Raw genomic sequence first — 25660 nt, 5'->3', positions numbered from 1 at the left:
CAACTCAAATCCTTTAAGAAACTTTTATAATTCGTGATCTGTGACGATCTTATTACATATCATTATCATTGCTTCTATATCTTTGAACTGCTACTATCCTTAGCTTTGGATTTATGGATTTATTAAAAATTCAATTTGTATTTTCAATTTTACATTTAAGAAACTTCTACAATTTAGATTTGAGCTTAAGAAATTTCACAATATTTAAATTGCTAAACACTTTTTATCGATCTATTATCGAATATTTACACTGCTCTAAAATTCGGAAGGACTCAGGTTCGACCCAAGCTGCTTTAGATTCGTTTGACATCTATGGGCAACTTAACTATTGGCATAGAGTATCTAGCAGTCGCCATTTGTTGAGCCATCAAGCTACTTGATTTAGTTGAACAAAGGCTGCCTCCCGCTGCCGGCCTAAGCGTTCGTTTAGCTTTGGGCCAGGGTATCTCGAATTAAAAATGCAAATGCTGCCAATGAATTAATTTACATGTCGAACAGACCAGTTAAGCGCGCTGCGAAACAAAGCGCCGGAAATTTCGGTTTCCATTGACTCGATTTGAATGCAACATCTCCCCATGTGTGTGGCTGTCTCTGAGTGTGTGTCTGATTTAATTCAATAGTTTTTGTATATTTTAATTAGAGTGGAAACTTGGACCAATTGGCAATTTGTTGTTCAGTGTTGCTTCTTCTTCACATCTTTTTGTTGCCAAAAATCAATAAACTATTTTAATCGCTTCGGCATGCTAATGCGCAACAGCAGCAGCAGGAACAGAAGATGAGTCGGCCGAGCAGACTTGAATTCGATTTTATAAATTATTAGTTTTAAATTGTCATTAATTTGGCGCACAGCCACAAACGGCTTTTCGATAAATTAGATAAATATGCAAATGCGACGATTTGTTTGCTTTGATATACATCGAAATCCGCTTTATGGCCCTGCCCCATACCATCTCTCCCGACTCTACAATCGGAACGTGTCTGATCTTTTGTCGAACAAGCAGCCAAATTTGCACTTGTCATGCGCTGAGTTATGATCGAAATATATCAGTGACTGACTAACTGTGAGTGATGCTCAAGCGGAGCTTTCTAGATCTGGCTAGGGGTTCATATGTGTATGGGGAAAGAAAGAGACAGAGAGAGAGACAGACAGACAAAGCCCAAGACCATTGCATGATCAGCCAATCTTCTCAAATCAATCATACGATCATGATCAGCATATGATCTCCATGTAATCTGATTAATATGATCTCAAGACTATACAGAGAGAGAGAGAGAGAGGTAGACTCTTCATCCGCTTCTAACTTGACAGCTTCATAGGTGCATAAACAAAGCCGCTCAATCGTCAGCTCAAAAGGATCTTCTAAGCAGATAGTTGCTCCATGAACTTGTAGCTCTAACTATAGATCCAATAATGATAGTTCTATACTTTGGTTTACTTACTGATAGGAGCCATGCGTGTTGACACAGGTGCCACCATATTGGCAAGGATTCGATTGGCACTCCTCCACGTCCTCGGAGCAGGTGTGACCCGTAAAGCCAGGCGGACAATTACAGCTGAATCTGCTGCTGCCGGCCAGTGCGGAACAGGTGCCGCCATTGCGACAGGGTGAACTAGCGCACAGATTCTGCGTCTGACAGTGATCGCCTAGAGAAAGAGCGAGAGCGAAAGAGGAAATTGTGATAGCGAGTTAGGATTAAGCGCGTCTGATTGATTGCGCCTGATGAAGTGGGCTCGAGGTGGCAACTTACCCGTATAGCCATTTGCACAGATGCAGCTGTACTGCCGCAACGTCTTCAGCTGGCAGGTGCCGCCATTGAAGCAGTGCGCCTCATCGCAGGCATTCGCCACTGCAATCTCGCATAGCGACTCCTCAAAGCCGAGCGGACAGAGGCACGAGATGCCAGGCCGGCCGTTCCGAAAGGCCACCTGACAGGTGCCGCCATTCTGGCAGCGTCCGTGGCCAGTCAGGCAGGGATTCCGATGTTCACAGTAGTCGCCAACGTAGCGTGTATCGCAACTGCAAAAGATGCAAGAAAACAGATATAGATAAGTCGACCTGTATGTGTGTGTGTGTGTGTGTGTGTGCGATTGGCAATCTGCTGATGCATTCAAATACATTTGATATAGTTTATGGACCTGCTCTAGAGCGGACGCTGCAGCAGATTTGCGTTCATCGATAAGCGGCCAAAGTGTTAAAGCAGCTGACAAACTGACAAAGTTGCCTCATTTCCGCCAGCCAAAGCAAAGCCATTTACCAATTGCTTTCACAGCCAACAGTTAGTTACACAGACACTAAAATCTATGCACTTCATTTATGACTATATTTGCATTGATATTCAATTGAATTTCTCAATCATCTACGGCTAGGAATATGAATTGCAAAGCAGCTTTAGCTGTTAGTTGATTCCATTTATCGATCAAGCATTAATCGATAAGATTTGGGGGAGTGCAAATAATATGGAAGTGAATCAAATTTCATTTGTATGGATTCTACTTTAAAATTGTAATGCAGCTATAAACGAGTTTATTTAAAGCTTGCCAAATATCTGAGCTATACTTAAAGAAATTACAAAGTGAATATCTTTTAAGCATTGCAAACAATGCTTCAGCTGAGTCTCTAATCTGTATTATCCACAAATTCAAACCAATATCGATAAAGCTAACCAAGAGTTGGGAAAATGAACTGCATTAAACGAACAATTTAATTCTGCATATCACTCAGCTTTTGACCGAGACATGGCTCGCGTTCTTAAGCTTTTGCTCATGTTCAAGACAAAAGCTGGCTGCTATGTGAGCTGAAATAGAATGCTTAATGCATGCTTGAGAAATGTTGGTCAAGCAAACAGCTGCAGCATAAAACAAATAAACAAAAATGCGCGTATTTAAGTATGCACAATATGAGCTGACTGCAACAACAACAAGCAACAAACACCAACAACAACAACAACAAATTAGCAAAGTAATTGCAGGCAGCGAATGCAACAGCGAAGCGCACTTCGCTTGCCAATGACGATGTTGATGATGATGACGTGAATGACGTGGCGGCTGCTGATGATGATTAGGCTGCAGTTGCAGCTAAAGTCGAACGACAACTTGCACATTGTTGTTTTCCCTTGAGAAAACAATTTTTTTTTTTCATGTACGGTAATTTGTGCGCGATCTTGATTGCATATTAAATTTTCATCGAAGCCAAAGTCAAAGCCAGCAATGAGAAAATTACACGCATTGCAGCAGCAGCAGCAGCAGCAGCAACAAGAAGTGAAGAAAGAAGAAGCTGCAGCAGCGGCAGCAGCTAAAAGTTGTGGCAGCCAATGAATAATCATTAAGGCAACTGCTGCATTTGGCCAATGGCCAAAGTGGGGAGAGAACTGGCCGCTGGATTGAGAACGGCTTTTCTTACCGTTACAAGTGTGTGAAAATGCTTTAGATTTAGCATTAATTTGTATCACACGTTAGCCTCACAAAGTGCCCAGCCTAGTGTGTGCGTGTGTGTGTGTGTGTCGATTGTTGATCTTAATCGATGCTGTGCGAGAAAATTAAATGGCGGTAGGCAAAACAGTTGGCAGCAACATGTTGTTGTTGGCCTGAGAAATCGATGTTTGGCTGCTGCTGCTGCTGCTGCAATTGTGGAAGCCGAAACAGGCCTCTCGGCCAGCAGCCGATGCTGCTGATAAGACTTGCCTTCCATTCAAATGAGGTGTCAGGCGCTGCTGCTGCTGTTTTTTTTTTTCATATGAAATTAATGTAATATAAATTATACACGAGCCAGTTGAGTTGAGCTGTGGCCGCAGCTTTGGCTTGGAGGTTTAGTTGCTGCCCAGTTTGCTAACTTGTTTCGTGTTGTTTTTGCTGGCGTTTTCAAATGAACAGACAACAACAACAGCAACAATAGCCGCAGCAACGGCAACGAAAAAAGTTAAGGAGAAAAACACCAAATACAAAAGGAAAGAAAAATAAATGAAAACGTGACTCGCATTGGCAAATAAAACCAAAGTATCCAGGGTGTGTTTAGGCCAGCTGCTAGCGATGTGCGCGTGACAGTGGCGTGAGTCACGTTCATGGCACATAGTTGGGCGTGGTGGGATCGCAGCGCGGCGATGTGGTGAATTTCATTTCGAGTTGCCCAATAGGTAAATTCAATTGTTTGCAAGCTTTTTACACGTGTGGTGAGATTGTTGACTGTGGTGAGTTTTGTCACAGTGTGGTGAGTTTCAACGAAAGTTGTTCAAAATCATTCGAAATTATGTTCTTCGCAATTTTCGTGTGTGGTGAATTTGGTTGCATTTCTAATAAGCTAACGGTCACGTTCCCATCAAATCATCAGACATCACGATCTATATGAGATCCCACTGCCAGCCGATAAAAGAATTGTTGGCCTTGTGTGAGAAAAATAAAAGAAAAAAATATATATCTATATATTTGGCATGCTCAGTCTCAATCGCTGTCGTTGCTGGCGATTTCAATTTGCGGCCGTCGTCGACAGGCGCAAGAGACAAAGAGAGAGAGAGAGAGAGAGAAATGTTCATAATCATAACTTTATAAAGCTTCAGTTAGAGTTTGAGCTTCTCACGAGCGTAACCGCAGCAGCAGCAGCATCAACTAGAGGCTATCGAATGTGCAGCGGTTAATGTTGGTATCCACAACCAGAGGATGATTTAATGTCTTTGCCCGATGATCAGTCATCTGTGCTCTGGTCGGTCGGCTGTCTTGGTCTATTTGGTTTATGGTCTATGGCTTCAACTGTTGCCGCTGCTGCAGCTGCAGATCTACAAGTACAACGCCTAGTTAGCTGCTGGTTAACTGAGTTGGCTGGCTTAGTTGTTTGTAATGCGCCCTGGGTATCTAATTTCTGCAGAGCAATGCAATTCACACGCTCGCCGCTCGCTAGACAGTTGTCTGAATGTATTCTGCTGAGCTAACACATATCAAGATCGACAAACGACAATGTATGTAGTAAATATGCTGAGGCGCCTGGGGGACACTGCAAGGGGAGCTAGATATAGATAGAGAGGGAGAGAGAGAGGAGAGCAAGGAAGAGCAGTGCCAAAAAATGCTTATCGCCCAGTTAACATCGCTGTCAATGTCTTCAGCCAAGTTGCAATTAAAGGCTCGGCGAGGCTCGGCTTGGCGCGGCTCGGTTTGGCTGGCTGCCTGCCTGCCTGGTTGACAAAAGCGCCCAATTAAAGCATAATTTTCCTTTTTATTTGGCAAAAAGCAATCATGTTGATGCTGCTGCTGCTGCTGCTGCTGCTGTTGCTGCTACTGCTGCCATGCACCCATGATATTGATCTTTGTTTGCAAACTTGAGCAGCCACTCGGCTACGCTTCGCTTGATGAGCTGCAGCAGTTGATGCTGCTGCTGCTGCTGCTGCTGCTGCTGTTGTTGTTGTTGTTGTTCTCCTTGTGCGTGCCTTGTGTATTCGATCAGTCGAACTCTGTCGCTGTTTCTGTCTCTGAGTCAGTTGCATTCACAGCATGCCCAACATGGCAACGTCATTCATTCCATGCAACAGTTCCAATCGGACAAAGATCATTCCCTATGCTAATTAGTTGCTTGACCCAAACAATGTTGCTAATTTAGTTGACGTTCGACTTGATTATCAGCGAGACACATAACAGCCACTGACACCAAGGGATCAGAACAGTTGCGCACTCTGTTGTCTGAGCTGGGCTTCAGTCGCGATAACCTTCTTTCCCATCAAATGTGCGTCAATCAAAACTGTAATTACAGACTGTCAACAGAGCGTGTACAGATCAAAGTAATTCATGTAGCCTGTAAGCTGGGAATCACCTAGAAAAGTCATATCGCTAAAACGTTCAATCAGACAATTGAACTGTGATCATGTGCCGTAATGCATTGAGAGTACGTCTACTCTTAGTACTGTATGACTAAATAGCATAAAAGTCCATTTTGCCATTGCTGAGAATCACCTAGAGAGGCTTAATTGAAAAGCAATTAGCAATTTAAGCCATAGTGAGTGCGCATAATCGATATAATGAAAGTGGTATGTAAGTAAATTTTTGTTAGCTGAGAATCACATAGAGAGGCACGGATCGTGTTGTATTCCTCAGCATAATAACTGTCTATCAATAGCTCTACTAACTAACTCGAGCATTTCGAACATTTGACCTCTTGACAATTTGCATGTTAACAATCTAATCTGGTTTCGTAGATCCATCTGAACGTTCTGTCAGCTCAGTGCTGATAGCCTTCAATGTCAAAGCTTCGCTTTTTATGGCCAAAAAGAAAAGTATACACATACATGCATATACATTTATGTAGATATGCGAGCTGGTTATGTCCCACAGGTTAAGCAGAAAGAACATAAACCAAAGACACGAGCAACAGTAGAAGAAGAACAGCACAGACAAACGACAGTAAAACGTTGAGCAAAAGTTCTAAGATGCTTTTTGTTGTTGTTGTTGTTGTTGTCGTTCAGCTGTTTAATGTTGTTCTGGTTTTTTCCGTTTTTTTTTTAGGCAAACAGCGCACACTTCTCACATTACCAACATGCCATGGCGGCTGTGCATGTTTTTCACGTGAAAAGCCAACAATGCCAGGGCACCAAAAAACTGGGCAGGTGCAACATGCACAGACAGTGAGACCAATAGACGAACAGCAAGAACTGCCGAGTTGCCGACTCTTTGTTGTTGTTCGTACTATGTCAATGTGCCATTCTGAGTCACTGTCCCTTCAAATATATATATTTCTAGCTCTACTCTCTGTCTCTAGCTCTTTCACCAACTCTATTCACCTCTGCATTTCGCCCCAGGCATTTATGTATTTGTTTAGCAGCTGAGCCTCGGGCTCAAAACTCTAGCTCAAACTCGGCTATAACTTTTCAGCTTTGGGCAGAGACGGACCCGTTTTTCTGCTTCTTCTGCCTCCTCTTCGTCTTGCTGTTGTTTCTTGTGTTTTGTTATGTTTCACGAAATGCGTGACCCCAGCGTGGCTGAGCAACAAATTTTACACCAAAAATTTCTTTCCGCTTTTAGCTGTCTATCCATCTAGTCATCCATCTAATGCTTGGGTTTTGTTTGCTGCGCATGCGCAGGTAACCAGACAAAGAAAAACAACAACAACAGCAACGACAACAAGAAAAATGCATATTTTACGAGCAACGAGTTCGTCACATATTTTACAGGTAACCAGCAGCGACGACGACTTCGCTCCAATCATTACAATTGTCAACATCTGTGTGTTGCGCAACATTGCTGCCAGCCAATTTAGCTGTCAAATATTTAACATCTAGTTAACTTATGATTTCGCTTACTGCAAGAACTTTTGGCAAAAACTTATGTTAAGTATGAGAGGCAAACTGCTTGTTAAATTTGACAGTCACTGCTAAACTCTCTATCTCTCATTGATTACCAGAGATTTCATAAGAAATGAAATTTGCTAATAGATTACTTATATAATTGCATGTTAATCTATTTTGAGACTAATTAGTTATAGAGATAGAAGAAGAAGAAGTGGCACATGAATCACTATTGTTGTCGCATAGCCCACAGCGCAGTGACTGCAACATGGCATGGGAATTATGGCAGCTGTCAACATTGGCTCATATCTGCGTTATGACATGGCCTAAAACAATGCTAGATTTACGTAATGCCATACGACGACGCCTCATATAGAGGCATAATTAAAAATGTTGCCGTTGCCGTTGGCGTTGCAAGTTCGTCGTGAGAATTCGCAAAATACGTTAATTGAGTTTCAATAAAATGTTTTAATTTGACGAGCGAAACGCAATGCAACGAAATTAAATGAAATCAAATCAGGCAGCTTGTGAAATGAAATATAAAAAGGGAAGGCAAAGCCAAAGGTAAGGCAAAAATGAGCCAGGCCAAAGGAATTTTGTACGCCAACGCCTTGGCTGCAAGACATAAAAAGGGCGCGCAAAATGAAGAGCAAAAAAGCTTGAGTATTGGTCATTCCTCTTTAGCTGTGTGCGTGTGTGTAGCAACAATTTATAGCCATCGCTGCTGCTGCTGCTGCTGTATAAGGTAAGAATGTAAAATGCAAGCGGAATGCACAATAAATATTCGCTACGCTCTGTCAGGGGAACTGGGAACTAACTGGAGCTGAGCTGGGTAGGAGCTGCTGATTTGTTATAGCAGCAGCAGCAGCAGCAGCAACAACACTAAAAAGCCATCAAAGCAGGTTGCAAACAAGTTTGACTTGCGGCTAACTGAAGCTGCGGCCCTGCTGATAAAAATCGAAGGATGCGCCAGCCAGAGCCAGATGCAGCGACAAAATGGCCGCCAGCTGACGCTCTCTAAATGTGTCATCATCAGCAGCAGCAGCAGCATCTCTGCTAACTGTAACTATAACATAAAAAGCTGCTGCTTCTGCTGCCTGTTTGGCTTAAGAGATTAGCGCGGCATTTGCTTTTGACTTTTGTTGCTTGGGCATTTTCATTGTCATTTCCTTTGTCCAGCCATGTTAGAAATACCCACACACACACACACACATATGGGCATGCTGCTGCTGCTGTCGTGCTTAATGATGAGTTAATTAAAGTAATTGCACGGAGAGCTTGAAAATTTTTCACTTTTTATTGTTTGGAGGGCAACAGCAGGTAGGGTAAAGCTAAGCTAACGGGCAAGGCGTGGCGTGGCGGGGCTGGGGCTGGGGCAGGCCTAAGAAGAACAAGCAGAAGCAGTAGAAGAAGACGTAGCACAGGTAAGCCAACAGCAGCAGCACACAAAAGGCAAAGGAAAGCCAAAAAGAACATTTCAAGTGCAAAGCGTGTGAGCCGAGAGTTGAAATAAAAACTAAAGTTGTTGTTGTTGTTGTTGTTGTTCTGCTGCTGCTGCTGTTCGTCTGGCCGTGTGGGGAAATGGAATTAAATGGAAATATATAAGCATGGGCATTAAGCACACACACACACACATGACTGCTCTATCTTACTCTCTCGGTCTCTGGCATGAAACAATGAACTGAGCTGCACAATACAAAACGAAAGACTTAAGCAACGAACTTGCCCCAGGCAACTCGGTGTCTGGCTGTGTTTAAGATTCTTTGCGCCTTGCTTTATTTCTGCTTTATTTCGGGTCAGCAATTCAGTGACTTTACAACGTGAACTGTCACTGCATAAGCGTCACTTGATAAGCCCTTTTCCATGGCCAACATGCAACATATCACCTCAGCCCACACTTAGTTATGATGAAAGCATAAATATAATCAAATTCATACATATAATAGGCAATAGCTATAGATTTAAAGCTTTTGCCATGCCTTTAAGAGACATGCGATACTTGGCAAATTAATAGCAGAAACTTAGTTCTTACATTTGCAACTACTACCAACTGTGGTAGACAGAGCCTTAGCCGTTTTCTCGCGCATAGCATCAATAGTGTTTCTAAAGATAGACGGATGAAGGAACGGACATATGTGCAGGCGGGCGGACAGAAGCCAAATACTCTTTTCACTTTGTGATAAACCCAATTTCTGACTAGATTACACTAGTTTATACGCTCGATCTTCAACTATATGCGCGTATGCTTAAGATTCTTTCGTGCGCAACTACAGCTTGTCTTCATATAGACAACAAAACACCATGAGAACAAGCAAGCCACAGTCAAAGCCCAAGCATTTCTTTATAAACAAATGAAAAAGCTATTGAAATACAAGTCGAAAGATTAGTACAACATAAACATGTATATATATATATATATAGACATCTTTGCATAACTCTTGCAAACAAATTTCTTTTGCCAAATATTTGTGGAGATAATGTGGCGAGAGATGAGTCAGCGGCAGGCCCATCATCACGCAGCAATATCTCAGATTTTTTATTTCTATTTTTTTCTTTTCTTTTCTTTTTTTTTGATGCTGTATTTTATTTATCTTGTTTTTTGGGTGATTGTTGATCGTTTGCACTTCAAAGCGAAATTTTCAATTTGCCGCATTCGCGGTCCAAGACTGTTGCTTCTATCTATATATTTCATCTTCATTCTCTGTGTGTGTGTGGTGGGAGCTGCTCATTAACATGTCATAAACCGCATGCCAAAAAAAAAAGCAGAAAATAATGCTTGGCTTAACAATAAAAATCGAGAAATAATAGAGGAAACAATTGTTAGAGCAGCTTTTATCAATTAAACAGTGGAAACAGAAGAAGACGACGAAAAGAACAGTTAAAAAATGAAACAATTTTTTAGTTATTTGTATAAATCAAAGACATTGTTCGGCCTTAGCTCTCACTCAAGTGCATAATTGTGCGAAGGTGGGCGATGTAAGCAGCCCAAAATGGACATTTGACATGGCATGGAATAGATATATATATATAGATAGAAGTCAGTTGAGAGACTAGCTAGCTGGCTGGCTGACTGGCAAGCCAATCACAGCTGAATCGCTGACATAAACGACTGCGCGATCTGCAAACGTCACGTCGTGTCCTGCACAGGCCATCAACTCGAGCAATCAAGTCAATTAAACAAACAACCGCAGAGTACACAGACTTTCGGTCGCTGAGCTGGGACGAAATTTGGCTTAGTTTGGCTGGCTGGCTGGCAGGCAGATTGGCCTGCTGATCGTATCAAGCTGATCGGTAAACGGCAAAACTTAAACACAGTTTGCTAAACAAAACAAAACGAACAAAAAAAACCTCGTGAAATTTTCAAATTTGCAAAATAATCATTGAGCTCTGCACCAATTCGAAATCAAGACAAAATGCGGTAATGTGTGTCCCGACGAGGCCCAAGCTGCAGTCATGATTTAGTAGATGCTAAAGATCAAATACCCTTTAGGGCATACGGCCGATGCGAACTGTCAGAGTTTTAGCTATGCGATTGCTCAAATTGTCGTTGGCCAACTGCAGCTGATGCAATAGGAGGCAATAAAACGATAATGCCCACTGTAAGGGTATTAAATGCTGGCAGACATACGCGCAATCCTCTAATAGCTCAAGCCTTGGCTGCTGCCTAAAAGCAAACAGTTACTGTAACCGACTCAATGGCTGCTGGCAAAGTTCAAGCGATGTTATCGCACATTGGGACAGAGCAAGAGAATGCGCTCGCTATATATATATAGAGAGAGAGAGAGAAAGAGAGAGAGTAGCCAGATCACTTACATATGTAAAGACTGCAATGGAGCAGTCTCTACTGCCCGATCGTGCCGTTGATGATGATCAGAGACATAGCCAGAGCCAGAGTCAGAGTCAGAGTCAGAGTCAGCGACTAAGAAGCCAAATATACTGCCACATGGCTTGATCATCAGCAGCGATCGTCGCGTCGTCGATTCAGACCAGAGAAAATGTCGTAAAACCAACGACAACAGCAGCAGTAGCGGCTGCGGCTGCCGCAGCCGCAGCAGCAAAGGCAGCCAAAACGCGGTCGCATTTTTAGGCTAAAAGCTTAAGCGCTTTTATGTAATTGCCTGCTAAAGATAGTGATAGCGAAATAGTCAGCCAAACAGAGAGATACGTGGCATAGAAGAGGCACAAGTTACAGTGGCTACCGTTGATCACTCACGATCATTCATGAAAGAGCCGAGAAAAGCGAACATGTCTCATGCATATGCATGTGGACAGCCTAGGAAAACTCTGTGGAGATAAGGCTTAGAGATCAGTTTTTTGACTAAGTCAAGTCAGTTAAAACAATACTTGACCCACTGCGCGCCTGATTACTTTAACAACTCAACAGCAATAAAAACGCTTAGCTACCGAACGATCACCAAAATAGATATAGATATGTATGTGGGCCAATAAGTTAATTAAATGGCTAGAAATTGTATATACAGTCACTCCGATAAAGATCAGCCCTAACGATCAACTTGAGAATATAGCCGAGAGCAAAGATCAGTTCCAAAAGAAGAGAGAAAGAGAGAGAGAGAGAGAAATAAAATACATGAGTTTCTCAAGAGCTCAATGAAAGCGCCCTCAATCGTGCGATAGATCATACAAAGATCACTGATCACTGAACACTGATCATGACATAAAACCGAAGCTGCTGCAAGCGCGAGGGCAAGCGAGGGGCAGAGGCGTTCGTGAGTGTGGGGCCAACTGCTTGGCAATGCAATCGATGTTCAAACGATCTCGCCCCGGTTTCGAGTACAATGCACGCCCCGAGTTTTTTTTCTTCCCCTCCATTTTTTTTCTTTTAATTATGCCATGTTCGCAGACTCGTAAAATTTTGACAGACTCTGTCGAAAAAGAAATCAAAAAACCAAAAAACCAAAAACATAAAAAAAGCCAAGTTTTCGCCGCGTCTGCGACTCGCAGCCATATCATAACTCAGCTCGAGTTATGCGTTGAGTACGTGCCATTCGCGTTTGAGCCGCATTCGCCTGTGATTTATTGCAGAAGCAGAGCACAAAAACCGAAAACAGTAAAGAGCAAAGGAAATGCAGTGCCACAAAAGAGTGACAAACGAGAAATGTTGCAACAACAGCAACGTGCAAGGAGTGAAAATTCTCTCAAACGAACACATAATATCGAAAAAGTGGACAAAGGCACGAAGCCGCGTCGCATCGAATCTTTATAGATTTAGAGAGACAAACAAGTGATTCGTGTGGCTTGTGTGCGGGCGCCTTGCCTTTGTCTGTCAGCAAGGGGAAATTGAATTTCAGCTCAGTCGCTATCCTTTTTCATACTGCGGTTCTCAGTTCTTTTATATAATTTTGTTCTTTGGCCCATTGTCTAGACGACGAGTTTCCAGCGAATTGAAGCTCATTTCTTTTTCGCTCTTTTGCTTCAGGCCAACAAATGTCAATTCGCATTGATGGAAGCCGCAATTTCAATTCCAATTCCAATTCCAATTTCAATTTGTTTAGCGCGTGTGTCCTTGGCATAGCTAGCCGTCGATCTCGGCCAATTGATTGACATATGCAAATTGCAGGCCAACAGAAATAAAGAACCAGCAGAAGAAGAAGAAGAAGAGGCAAACTTATGCTAATAACCGAGCAAATCAATTCAAGTTCATGGCAACAAATTTGACAGCCCTGCCCCTGCTGCTGCTGCATAAATTATCATAAATCAAGCAGATCTCGATCGGCATTCGCCGTTGTAAGCTGGGCCTAATTAACGAATGCTTCCTTCCGCTCAAATGAACATGTTTTTTTTTTTTGTGTTTTGTGTCTTTTTTACTTACGCGCAGTAGGATTTGCCGTTGGTCTGTGTGATGCATGTGCCGCCATTCTTGCAGCCCAATGTGCTGCAGGAAATCGACAAAGACAGTCCGGTTTCTGTAAAGAAGATAGAAAGAGAGGTTGGTCAAAGAATTGCTTTTCAAATTAATCATAGATTAAGCTATATGTTCGACTCAAACTGTTAATAGATTAAAAATTTAATTTCCTGTTGACTTCGAATATTTCATAGAATTACAATGAAAGCATTTATTCTATATACGAATTAAACTGTTTCTAATGCAAGAAGATTTGAGTTTCATATACATTCATTGAGAGAGTGAGACTGAGAGCGAGAGAGGGAGTGAGTGAGTGAGTGAGTGAGATATTGAGTTGAATAGCAAATGCCGGCAAAGTCAAAGTTGCTGACGAACTATCAAGAAATCGCAACAGCAACAACAACGCCAACAACAGCAAGAAGACAACAATAAATAAGGTTCAGTGCACTTGAAACCGTAGAGGGGGCAGCCCCTTGTGCAATTTGCTGCTTTCAGCAATAAAGAAGAAGAAGCAGAAGCAAAAGCAGACGCAGACGCAGAAGCAGCAAGACACAGCTGAAAATATGCTTATTTTTCATTGTAAAAATGGCACACAAATTAAACAAACGTGCCGCACGCCAAAGCGCCCCAATGTTTGCTAATTGGGCGTGTGGCGATTTCCTGCTAGCGAGCAAAAGGGGGCGACAGCCAGCAGTGAGTGGGGAGGGCAGGTTTGTTGGCTAGGTTGGACAGGCAGACAAGAGGCGACAATAAGTTTTGATTGCCCCCGCAGCACAATAAATAAATAGCTTTGTCTTCGCAACGAGCTGGCAAAAGAAATATATCATAAACCCAAGCACTCGACACCCCTCACGCCTGGTCGATAAATATATACATACATATATATGCTATATAGTTGTGCATAGTCAAGCAAATATATTTTTTGTTCAATGAGCGAGCTTTGTTCGCCGCTTGGCATACGAAATGCAACACGAAATTGTCGCGAATACGTAAACATAAATTTCGCATTTGAATGATCGATGGGACAGACAAAAAAAAACCAAAAAGCAGGCAAAATACAAAACCCGGCATAAATCTTAGCCCAGCGAAATTTCAAGCCTGAGTCATACGCGGCGTATGCATTATATTGCGACACAGCCATAGCCATAGCCACAGCATGCTTCGCAGCAACATGTTGCTATACATTGTTGCTTGTCTTAATTTTTTGCAACATTTTTGTCGCCAGCTGCGCTCCAGTGCCAAATGTCTGCACATGCATGCCGCTCGCTGTCTCTGTCTGTGTGTGTGTGTAAACTAATTGACCTCAATTAGTGCAGCAAAAAAATTATAAAAAAAAAACAGAACAAAAATAAAAGCAGACCACAAAATGTTTTATGCGCATTGTTAAGGTGCGGTTCTTGGGAGAGAAATATTATTTGCATGATTATCTTGTGGATACAAGAACTCGATGAAAATATAATAAATAACAATATACACACACACGTACAAATATATATATATATTTATTTATTTATTGTGAATTTCATATTTATCATTGCTATTATGAAGAATTTCATATGTGTTATCACCTTATGAAGCTTGACTTTTTCTTAAGGAACTCGAAATTTGTCGGAACTGAACACATTGCAAATGGCATTTCAGGCCTTTGGGAAAGTGAAGAAGGAAGCGTCACAGACGATATGGAGTATATATATTCTCGACTGAGTAGATATAGCCCTGTATGCTTACATTTTTTTTTCAATTTCATTTCATGAACAGAATTGACATTTTGATTTGATTTGATTTGATTTTTTTAAGCAATTCTCAAATGCCTTAAAATGTGCAGACATTGCCGGCTCCTGCCAGGCATCTTCTAGTCAGGCGCTTCCAACATAGAGCGCACTTACTTCTATATATATTCTACTTATATGGCTTAAGGCTATGTAGTTTGTGTGTGGGCGTGGCTAGCTTAGCTTGACTTGGCTTGGCTTTAATCTATTAACAGGCCAAGCGGCCATTCAACGCTCCATCGATAGAGCGTGAAGCGCTTTTCGTACACATTTTGTTTTCGCTTCTTCTTCTTCTTTTTATTGCGTGTGATTTACCGCACAATGAAAAGCGCTGAGCAAATCTGTTGGCTGCGCACTTGTTTGGAGCCGTTTAGTCGGCCGCTTGGCGATGCAGGCAAGTGTAACGTGTCGAATGCCTGCCCACACACGCGCCCTCACACCCAGCGAGCGTTGGCTTAGACAAATGAGTTGTTAATTGCGCTTCATAACTGGGCTTAAATTGTGCCATAATTGGCGCCGGCAGGCATATAATGTTGCACTTACAGCCTGATCTGCAATGCTCTCCTCTATCAAAGTTTAGCGCTCGTTGACTGCAAAGTTCCCCTTGAAATAGTTGTGGCACCTCGAACGAATATTCTGCAGTCGTTGCCACCCGACTGCAACATTCATGCTGATTATCACTGTCTTTCAGCATGCAGTAAAGTCGCAGCGCTGATTGTCAGCTGACTGATAAACCCTGAGGTACAGACAAATGTCACTGGCCGTTATAAATGGCGCTTATCGAATTTAAATTTTTCGCCGCTTTTGCTGCTGCTGCTGCTGCCACACACACACAGGCACACACATACATGCACGCCAAGCAAACAGCAAACAAAAGCCACCCAAAAACGCTATCAGCATAATAAGCAACAGCAACAACAGAGCCAGCAACAACAACAGCCGCAAAACTGAAACTAAAACAAAGGCAAAAAAAAAAAAAAACAACCCAAACACAACAACAGCTTCGACAGCGACAAGTAAAATAGCAACAAAAACGGCAACAACAAAAACAACAATAAACATAAAAGCAACAACAAACAACCTAAAAACAAAACCACGGCCAAAAATTTCTCACGCTTTTCTCTAGCGTGCAAAGGCGCGCACTATATAAACATATATATAGATATATATATATACATATATATGATATAGACATACACATGCATATCTATATACATATATACAATAAATATGTATATAAATATATATATATATATATATATTTATATACAAATAAAACTATCAACAAAAAACCGCAGCCAAAGTCGTAAAATAACAATTTATTTATAACAAAAAGAAAGAGCAGCATAAAACTGTAAACTGTAAATTGAAGCCCACCAAAAGTGTGGCAACAGCAAAGAGCAGTAAGAGAGAGGCGAGAGAGGGAGCTAACAATGAACAATCAATAAATGCAGCTAAATAAAACCTTAAGCAAAATATTTGATGTTTTTAATTTCTTTCAATTCGAACTCAATTGGCATTTTTAGTCAAATACAGGATATCTAGAGAGTCTATGCAACCAGTGGCAGATAAAACTGTAGCTTATAAAATGCATTTAACTCATAAAACCAGCAGAGTTTGGCAAGACAATGCAAAAAGTGTAGACTTCAGCTGCAAAGTCTTATCACAGCAAGAAATGCAATATGCAAGCAAGTGTGTGTGTGTGTGTGTGTGTGTGTGCTATTTACGAGCAAAACGTGCCTCCTCGTGTGGCATGATGTGTTTATAATCTAAAAGCTTTAATCGTTTATATGGCAAACGCGTCATAAATTCTACTACCGAAACTTCGATACGCTTAAGTTCTCAGGCTTTATCTAAATATGAAAAATATAAAAAAAAGCATATATATATATATACATATATATATATGTGTTCGCATATCAAGCTCAGCTCTATGCAATGTTTGGAAATCTTAAATTGAATTTCGCCATAAAACGCAACAACTAAAGGAATTTCAACATCTAAGGAATTCAAACGTCTTAAAGTGTTTTTTTTTTTTTTGTGGCTATGCCTAGGCTTAACTTGAAGTGTTAAACTAACAAATTTTAATACTATATCTAAATTCATATAAAAATGTCACACTTGAAATAGCATTTAGCAGTTTCAGCTGATCGTTAGCAATTTAAGATCAGTCTTTGACATACATAGAGAAGCATATCAAGTATTTAGGTCTAGACATATTTCATTAAATGAATGATCTTCACAGTTGGGTCGACTTTTGATCAAGTCAATGATCATTTTATTGCAATTTATGGAACAATCTCTTTTGTTTATCAATGCAAACTGTGCTTCAAGCAGCGATCGGTCAGCTTTGATTGCCTGCCAAGTAATTTGCATTGTTGATAAAAGTTCAGATGGCAATTACGACGCAAATACTGCAGCTGCTGTGCTCACTCTGCCCTCTCACTCTAGCTCTCTCTTCTCTTCTATATCTTTGCTGCACTGGATTCTGTCAAGTTGGAGGCGACGCCAATAAGCTCTTCAACTGTTCACAGACGGCGACGGCGTCTCACAAGTGCTTGACAAATTGTTGCGGGGGCGCCGATGCGTGAGGGAGTGGAGGAGAAGGGACGGGCTGGGAGGGGCTTCGAAGAGAGGTTGCTTGCCACAACAATGAAAAGCTAAATAAAAATAAATAGTCGCCCCATAAATAATGTGTAATAGCAAATAGAAAACGAACAGCAACAGCAACAGCAGCACGCAAGCCATACGGCGTGCAGAGGCGTCCAACAACGTGAAACGTTGTAATAACAGCGACGAGAAGCAGCAACAGCAGCGGCAGAGGGGCGGGGCAGAGGTTGACTGCCGCATCGGTGGCAACAAAATGCGGAAAGATTGTAAAGTGTTAATGAAAAAGTAGCTCCAAGTGGCTGCGCAGCATAGAAAACTCGTAAAGCGAACAGCTAAACAACAAGACCAAGCGACGAGTGTGGGAACCGAACCGAACGAACCTCAAAGAGCAAACGACTCAGCATTACGACGCGACGGTTCAGTTCGGTTCGGTTCGGGTTTTTCTCTATCCATATATATTTATAAAAATACTCTTACATCGGTCTCTATGGCTTTAGCAAAGTCTATTCATTAAACTTCTGCAGTTTATATATATATATTATATGAATGAATGTCAAAAACATGAATACAGAGAGAGATACAGATATATGATAATATAGTAAAGGAGATACAGATGCAGACACAGATGATTATTGGCAGATAGAAATAGAGTTACTCTATTGTATCTGTATATATATCTACATCTCTATCTCGATCTGTATCTGTATCTGTATCTTTATATCTATCAATATCTGTATCTCTAGCTCTATCTGTATCTGTATATCTATCTCTATCTTAACTTCTATCCTAAACTCTAGCTATATCTATATATTTGCATTTACATTTATCTATATCAATATTTATCTCATATTTATACAGCTAACAAAAACATTTTTTGTTGCATCTATGATAAGAAATCGATAATTTTTCTATTGTTGGGCTAGAGTATTTGTTTAGCGGTTTCCCATGGTTAAATAATTTTCTTTTATTTTTCTTTTTCTTCCAATTTTTGGGCTACATGTCGCAGCGTACAGAATGAAATTCTTGCGGTCTCAGTCCGTCCGTCCGTCGGTCGATCAGTCTGCCGACTACAATTGTAAAGTTTTGCTGACGCGTCGCAACGTCTTCAGCTCTGATAGATTAATGGGCCACAGTCAAACCGCTTGAGGCGCAGATAACAAAGCCGCCCAAGACGCTACGAATGCAACTCGAACAGCCTTCTCTATCTTCCCACCTCCTCACTCTCCCTCTCTCGCTCGCCCAGTTGGTAATCATTCGTCTGGTTTACTATCTGTCAGTTGGCATAGCAGTAATTGGATCATCGCCGGGTTAAGTTGGTTTGGCTTGGGTTCGGCTGTTGCTGCGGAGGATGTTGTGGTTTTTGTGGTCAGCCTGACCTTCTTCTTCTTTTTCTGTTCATTTTTATGATTTTTGCTACATTATGATTAGAATATTGTACTTGAACAATGGCTGCACAAATTCATAGAACTTTGACTTTAGACTTCCAAAGCCGCAGGAATATTTTATGGTATATTTATTATTATTATTATAGATTTTTTTAAATTAATTTTTTGTTCATATTTTCTATAGATTTTAACATTCTTTACTCTTATATGTACAATTTTACTTTTTATAAATTTTCTTTTAATAAAAAAAAACTTGAATGTTGTTTACATTTTATTTACTTCCAACTGTTTATGCATTCCTTATAAAGACGCATAATTGTTCTATGCGCTCCTTCAATAAATTAGAAGTTTATGCATTTTCTTTCATTGAAGAATCATTTGACACACACGCATGTGGTGTGCGTGTGTGTAATTGCCAGACCTACCCTAAGCACCCTCACCGAATGCTACATAATTGAGCGCATGATAACCACAATAACAACAACAACAACAACAACAACAAGAGAAGAAAAAATGTGCCAGCTGCAAAGTAAGTTGATAAGCTGTGCGATAGAATTTGGATTGGTAATTGAAGTGCACTTGAAACCATATTGCGACACTTGGCGCTGCAGCAGAGACATCCAGGATCCACCCCCGACCCTCAGGCAGCAACCCCTAGTGTAGGATAGCGAGTGGAAGAAGTGGAATGGGGCAAAGCAATGGCAATGTGACGGCAACGTGGGAACAAAACAAGACCAAAAACAGACAGAGAGAGAGCGAGAGAGAGGAGAGAGGGCGAGCAGAGGAAGACACCCTCATGCGAGCTCGTTCAAATGCGCGCCAAAGACAACGCAGTTGTAAATGGCTGCGCAGTCGCAGACGCACAAGCAGACAGAGAGAAAAGGAAAGGGAGTGAGAGAGAGAGGGAGAAGGAGAAGGAGAAGGAGAGAGTCACTCACACAAACACAAAGGGTTGAAGTTTAAAATCTATATTAATAAATGTGGCATATGAGCGATATTCTGCTCTCTCTCCCTCTCACTCTCTCTCTATCACACACGCTGACTTTCTCGCTCTGGCATTGTCGCTGTGTGTACTTTAAATAAAGTGAAGCATTTAACACTTCCGGCAAGCAGCAACAAGAACAACCAGAAAGCTACATCGTGTGAATGTTTAGTTTAGTTTCGTCTTCTCTTTAATGTAAACAAAATAGGGTATCCTCGAGTTGTGCCCGAATGTATGTATGTGTAGAGTAACGGCTCTCATATGTACACATATATATATAAATTTATATATATATGCTGATCTAGACATATTTTGCATATCTTAAGCAATCTTAAGTCGATATTAATCGATAACAAATAGATTCATTTAAGGTCAAAATACAGGGTATTTGCCAGCTTTGTATTTCTCTATATATGCCCATGGGCTTAGAGTCTTGGCATTACTCTGACTTTATCCATGATTTTAGTTTGTGTTTGTCTACATGTGGCATTGCTAATTGTTGAAACCAGATTTTGTGGTCAAAAGTTGGCAACGCTGTGGCGCCACCTGTTGTAGGCAACACAAAGGAGAGAGAGAAAGCTGTAGAGTGTGAGTAAAGTTTATCAGCAGTTAGCCAAGTGATCGTAGGGCCGCTGTTAGCTGCTGTTAACGTTCAATATGCAAATATATAGACTACACACACACACACACACACACACACTGACTAACAGTTTGAATTCCATAAATGGAACTGTGTGCTGAGCAGCTGGCATTTTGAATGCATTCTGGTAAGTCGCCTGGGCCGTTAACCAAATGAATTCACAAGATACACTTAATGATCGCCATCGATGATATTTAAGAGTAAGTGAGAGAGAGAGAGAGAGAGGGAGAGGGAGAGAGGCTAAGCGATTGTTCAATGATCGTTAGCGTTTGCATTAATTAGTTGCGATCTACCCTAAATGAAGTGTTTCAACTCAATATCAAGTGATCATTAAGAGAAACAGATAGCTGGCTATATGCATATATATATATATATATATATATATATATTTATATGAATGATAGTCGATCTAATGCATAGCGGTCTATATAGATGAAATATTTTCTTCTTGTAACAAAGAATTCTTTGATAAAGTAAAGATCCCTCGATCTTGCTCTTCAGCTCCTCGTCTCTTTCTCACTCTCTCTCTCTCTCTCTGTATTAAAACATCTCAAATGCATTTTTTTTTTCAACTCTCGACATTTTATCTATGGCTTTGCTGATCTTAAGGCTGCTGATCTACTTATGGAATGCCAACAGTTGTACAAATGGACAGATAAATATGTTAAGAAGAGTCAAGTCAAGTCAACTCAAGTCAAGACGACGCCTCGACTCGATTTCAGTTTCAGCGTGAGAGACACCAAGTGGCAGATATGGCTGGAAGCATTAAGAGTTCTTGCTAGGCAATATGCGTTGCATTTCGATCAGTTGTTCAAGTGTATATAATGATGATTGTCATTGCACACTCACACACAACTCGAGAGACATAGACAGAGAGAGAGCGCGCTGACTGTGTGCCTTTGCCGCATTTTGTTGTAAGTTACGAAGCTTAGAAAGAATTTCTATGTCCAGCTCTGAATAAGTCGTAGCTGGCAGAAAGGGATAGCCATTCAGCCTGTCTGTCTGACTGTGTGTGTGTGTGTGTGTGTGTGTGTGGTGTGGACATGTTTGTCTCGCTCTAACATCGCGTGCAACGCAGACTCGAAGACACTTTGGGTAATATCTATAAAAATTGTTGAGCTGCGAGGCAAGAGCCGAGTTTTGTGGCCCGTTCGTTCTCGAGGTTGTCAGCCTTTTTGGACCCAAGCCGGGCCCAGGCCAGGCCAGGCCAGGCCATCAAGTGGTTAAGAAGAATAAGACACACAAAGCAGAAAAGAGAAACCAGAAAACTGAAAACAGAAAACAGAATAGCAGACCCAAAGACGAGGAAGAAACAGCTAAAAACTCGTTCGGTCAGTGCGTACGGCAGGCAGTATAAATATGAGAATGTATCTGTGTGTGTGTATACGATGGTGTGTGTGTGCTGCGCCCTGGCCATAAAGAAAACTCATTAAATAAGCAGCAAGTCAGGCAAGAGAAGAAGTAGAAGACGCAAGTCGTTGTTGGCCAACTCGTAGCAAGGCGAAAAGTTAAGTTCAAGTGAGGAGCATAGGGAAGCGGCTTGGCGGCAGCGGGGCGGGAGTGTAGAGGGGGGCGCACTAATTCGAGTGGTCATCATTAAAAGTCAATAAACAGTCGGACTGCAACTGCTTTGGTTTGGCCTAATCGTTGATTTTTGTCCAGATTTAATTACGCTTTAAGCCCAGAGCAGAGCCAAGCGCAACTGGCCAACTGCCCGCCTGTCCGTCTGTGGCTGCTTTCATAATTAGTTTAAGCCAAATTGAGCTGGCCAACAACATGATGCAGCCTGAACTGATCAAATGATCAACCACTGATGCCAAACATTCAACCATTTGAGGCATTTTCCCAGCAGCCGCCTTGGAAAGTTGCTCTCTGCCAGCTCTTCTATGGCCAAGGCAACTTTAACTTTGGCTTCAACTTTGATGCTGATGCTGATGCTGATGCTTGCTGCTGCGGCGACTGCTGTTTGCTTTTGTTGATGATGGGAACAATGACAGCAAGAGTCATGTTTATGCAATGTCCAATATGTCCAATCGAGTCTTCAACTTTAAGACCATGGCCGATGGGAAAGCCACAGCGACATAACTCTATAGACCTCTGCCACTCTTTCCCTCTGGCTCTCTCTCACACTCTCTTTCCCTGTCTGTGATTTCCGGAGCGCCGCCTAATTCTACCTGACTGTGAAAAAGCACTTATCATCGTCTTGCAAACAACATCTTTGCGATAATTCGTATCAGAATCAACTTCAATTTGCATATTATTCCAATCTCTAGATTTCTATAATGTTTTCTATATATTCTCTTCGTTTTTCTATATATTCCTTCCTTTTTTCATTTTTTCCAGGACATTTTTTATGCCTTTTCTGTGATAAGTTCTTAGCGAATGACAAAATTTATATATGAGAACGTTTTATATAATAATCGAAAGATATAGATATATTTTTATTGATATATTTACATTTCTTTAACTCATTTTTTATGCCATTAAATCTGTGGCTAACCGTGCACATACCCAACTGAGGAACACAGTATTAAATTTGGCAGTTTTTCTTGCTATGTTTCTCAAGCTGCCCTGGAGCCTCGCCTCTCTGCCTCTGTCTCTCTAAAAACAGGAACTGCTTTGCAGCCTCAACGACAACAACATATTGTTGATGATCATCTCCCTCTCTCTCTTAAGTTGGTATCAAGTAACAGGAGCATTATAATCAATATGCAAGCGGGCCTTTTAAACGGGTTTTGCTTTGCTTACCCTTGCCGTGAGCAAGGGCTAAACGCCTCGAGGGCAACCAGAGTTCCTTTGTGTAGGGTATCTATCGGGCATATACGTGCCATTTATAACTGAGTCGTTCAGGTTTTTACATTATTTTATATAGGGTATTCACAATTCTACAACACCATTTCGGCCTTTGCTTTTCAGCCAACTGCTGCACTTTACACATTTTTTTTTGGCCACATCTCGTATCTGCTTTCTGCTCTCTGCTGCTGCTGCTTCTTCTTCTGCTGGTTGTTGTGCTTCCTCTTTAACGCGTATTTATTTCAGATTTAACGCATCGAAGAATTAGCTGATTTTTTCGTGTCTTCTCCTTTTTTTATGCATTACTTATTTTAATGAAGTCTTAAGTTACCGATCGCTTAAGTGCTGAGAAAGTTGGCCAAAAGGCGGCGTCGCTTAATTAATAAATGTGACAGCAAATGGCCGATAAGTGCTCGAACCATATATATCATATATATGTATATATATATACGATTGATGTCTGCCCGTTCACGACTTTCACACAGGTGAACATTACCTGTCCATCTCTGTCGCTGTTTTATCTCTCCAAACGACTTCAATTCGTGCCGCCTCATTGTGAGAATCCTTTGGGCCGTCTGCACAAAATACTTTAAAACAACTTTGATTTCTGGGTCAAATACGGATCTAAAGCTCTAGCATATAATATTACTCTATATATACAGTTACAATTTACAGTTCAAAAGGACGAACAGACTTATATGACTATATCGACTCAAGAATGTATAAATTTTTGGTGTCTGCCACGCCTACTTCTGACTTTTACATACATTTTCACAAACTCATTGAAGCCCCAAATTCACATTTTCAATTAGTTCAATGCTTGCAAAAGCCTCAAGCAATGATCTAAATGTGTTGAATTCTACAATTTCCTTATTTATTTTTTAATAATTTTGTTTTTCATTTATTTTCTTAAGAACATAATTTTTTTTATTATTTAGTCTCTATATTTGATTTCTTTTTGATTTTGTATACTTTTTAATAACTTTTTATTTTAAATATTTCATTTTTTTATATTTAATTTTAAAATAACAGTTTATTATTTTATATATTTAATTTTTTTTTTAATATTTAATTTCACACTGCATTAAACTAACTGTAATTTAGTAACAATTATACAATTTTTCAAGATATTTCAATATTCTAACAGACGTCTGTCAGTTGTCATTTATGTTGCATATGTTTTCTCTAGCTTAATATTTTATAATCTAATTTTTTAAATAACCAACTTGACAACTCTGGTAATTAAAGTCAGATCTCATTTGGTTCAGTTTCATGTTTGCTTCCTAGACTCGTTTCCTTTATGGCTCATGCACAGCTGCACGCCTCCAGGCCCCTGCCTCATAGCCCCTGATGTTGATATAGACAAATACTTTTACATTTTGCATATTGACTGGCGCGCTCCATTAGGGTCCATTAAATGCCAGCGACAAATTAGCAGCAAAAAAAACGAGGTTGGCATCAAAAAAAGTTACAGCTCAACTTTCCCATACACACACAGGCACACACACACACACACACATTCATATACATATTTATAAATATATTGACATTTAAGCGCAACATTTTTATAATTTACGCCCCTGGCACTGCACCACGCCCACTCTTAGATAGGTGTGGGGACATCGCTTGCAGCTGACTGACGCTGAGCCTCCCCCGCACACCCCGCCACCCCTTAGTTTTGGAGCTTGCTGCTGCTGCTGTAACGGTTTTTGTCATGCAGCAGCAACCACCAAAAGAAAGAAGCAGCAGAAGAAGAGGAAAACTGAAAAAAATTAAGCGACAGCTGCTGTCAGCCAGGCAAAAAGCAGGGACTCGACGGGAGTGCTGCAACCCCTAAGCATATTGCACGCAGGCGCAGGCGCGTCCTTTTTGCTCTTTGCGCACAGATCAAATTACGGCTAAGGCAGACAGAAAGAGAGAGAGAGACCGGGAGAGCGAGCGAGCAAGAGACATGTATTGTGTAGCTCAGTCTACCTAGGCTGCAAACAAGTTCTCGAGATATTCTCTGCTCTGCTTCTTCTTTTTGGTTGTATTTCGTTTCAATGTCGCGTTCGCTTAGCCCAGCTCTTGCTGTGTGTCTATGCCCCATGCTGCATGAGTATTTCCTGTCAGCCATCCTTTGCTATACCTCTCTCTCTCTCTCTTGATCGCTCTCTCTCTCTCTGCGTTTATCCTGTGCGCACCCTAAATACAATTTCTTGACTCGAAATTATTGCAAGTCACGCACACGCAGAGGCCGTTAGATCTTGTCCTTAATTATCCACAGGCAGGCAGACTGCAATTTATACATATGTATATAGCCCATATATATATATATTTATATATTTAGTTATTTACCATTAATAGAAATTTTGAAAA

General features: G+C 41.1%; 1 protein-coding gene across 1 annotated transcript in view; it reads right to left on the bottom strand.

Annotated features, from left to right (window-relative positions):
- Window positions 1-25660, bottom strand: part of LOC111601614 (neurogenic locus Notch protein) — a 44124-nt gene that overhangs the window by 16007 nt on the left and 2457 nt on the right. The window contains exons 2-4 of the mRNA XM_030224167.1: window positions 13091-13184; window positions 1750-2018; window positions 1441-1645 (exon numbers count right to left, since the gene is read on the bottom strand). Coding sequence (XP_030080027.1) covers window positions 1441-1645; window positions 1750-2018; window positions 13091-13184 — 568 coding nt within the window. The remainder of the gene's footprint in view (window positions 1-1440; window positions 1646-1749; window positions 2019-13090; window positions 13185-25660) is intronic.

This window comes from Drosophila hydei, unplaced genomic scaffold (genome assembly GCF_003285905.1).
Source record: "Drosophila hydei strain 15085-1641.00,03,60 unplaced genomic scaffold, DhydRS2 tig00000379-arrow-arrow-pilon, whole genome shotgun sequence".
Lineage (NCBI taxonomy): Eukaryota > Metazoa > Arthropoda > Insecta > Diptera > Drosophilidae > Drosophila > Drosophila hydei.
Note: the sequence above shows the minus strand (reverse complement) of the source record. Positions and strands in the feature narration are given on the sequence as shown.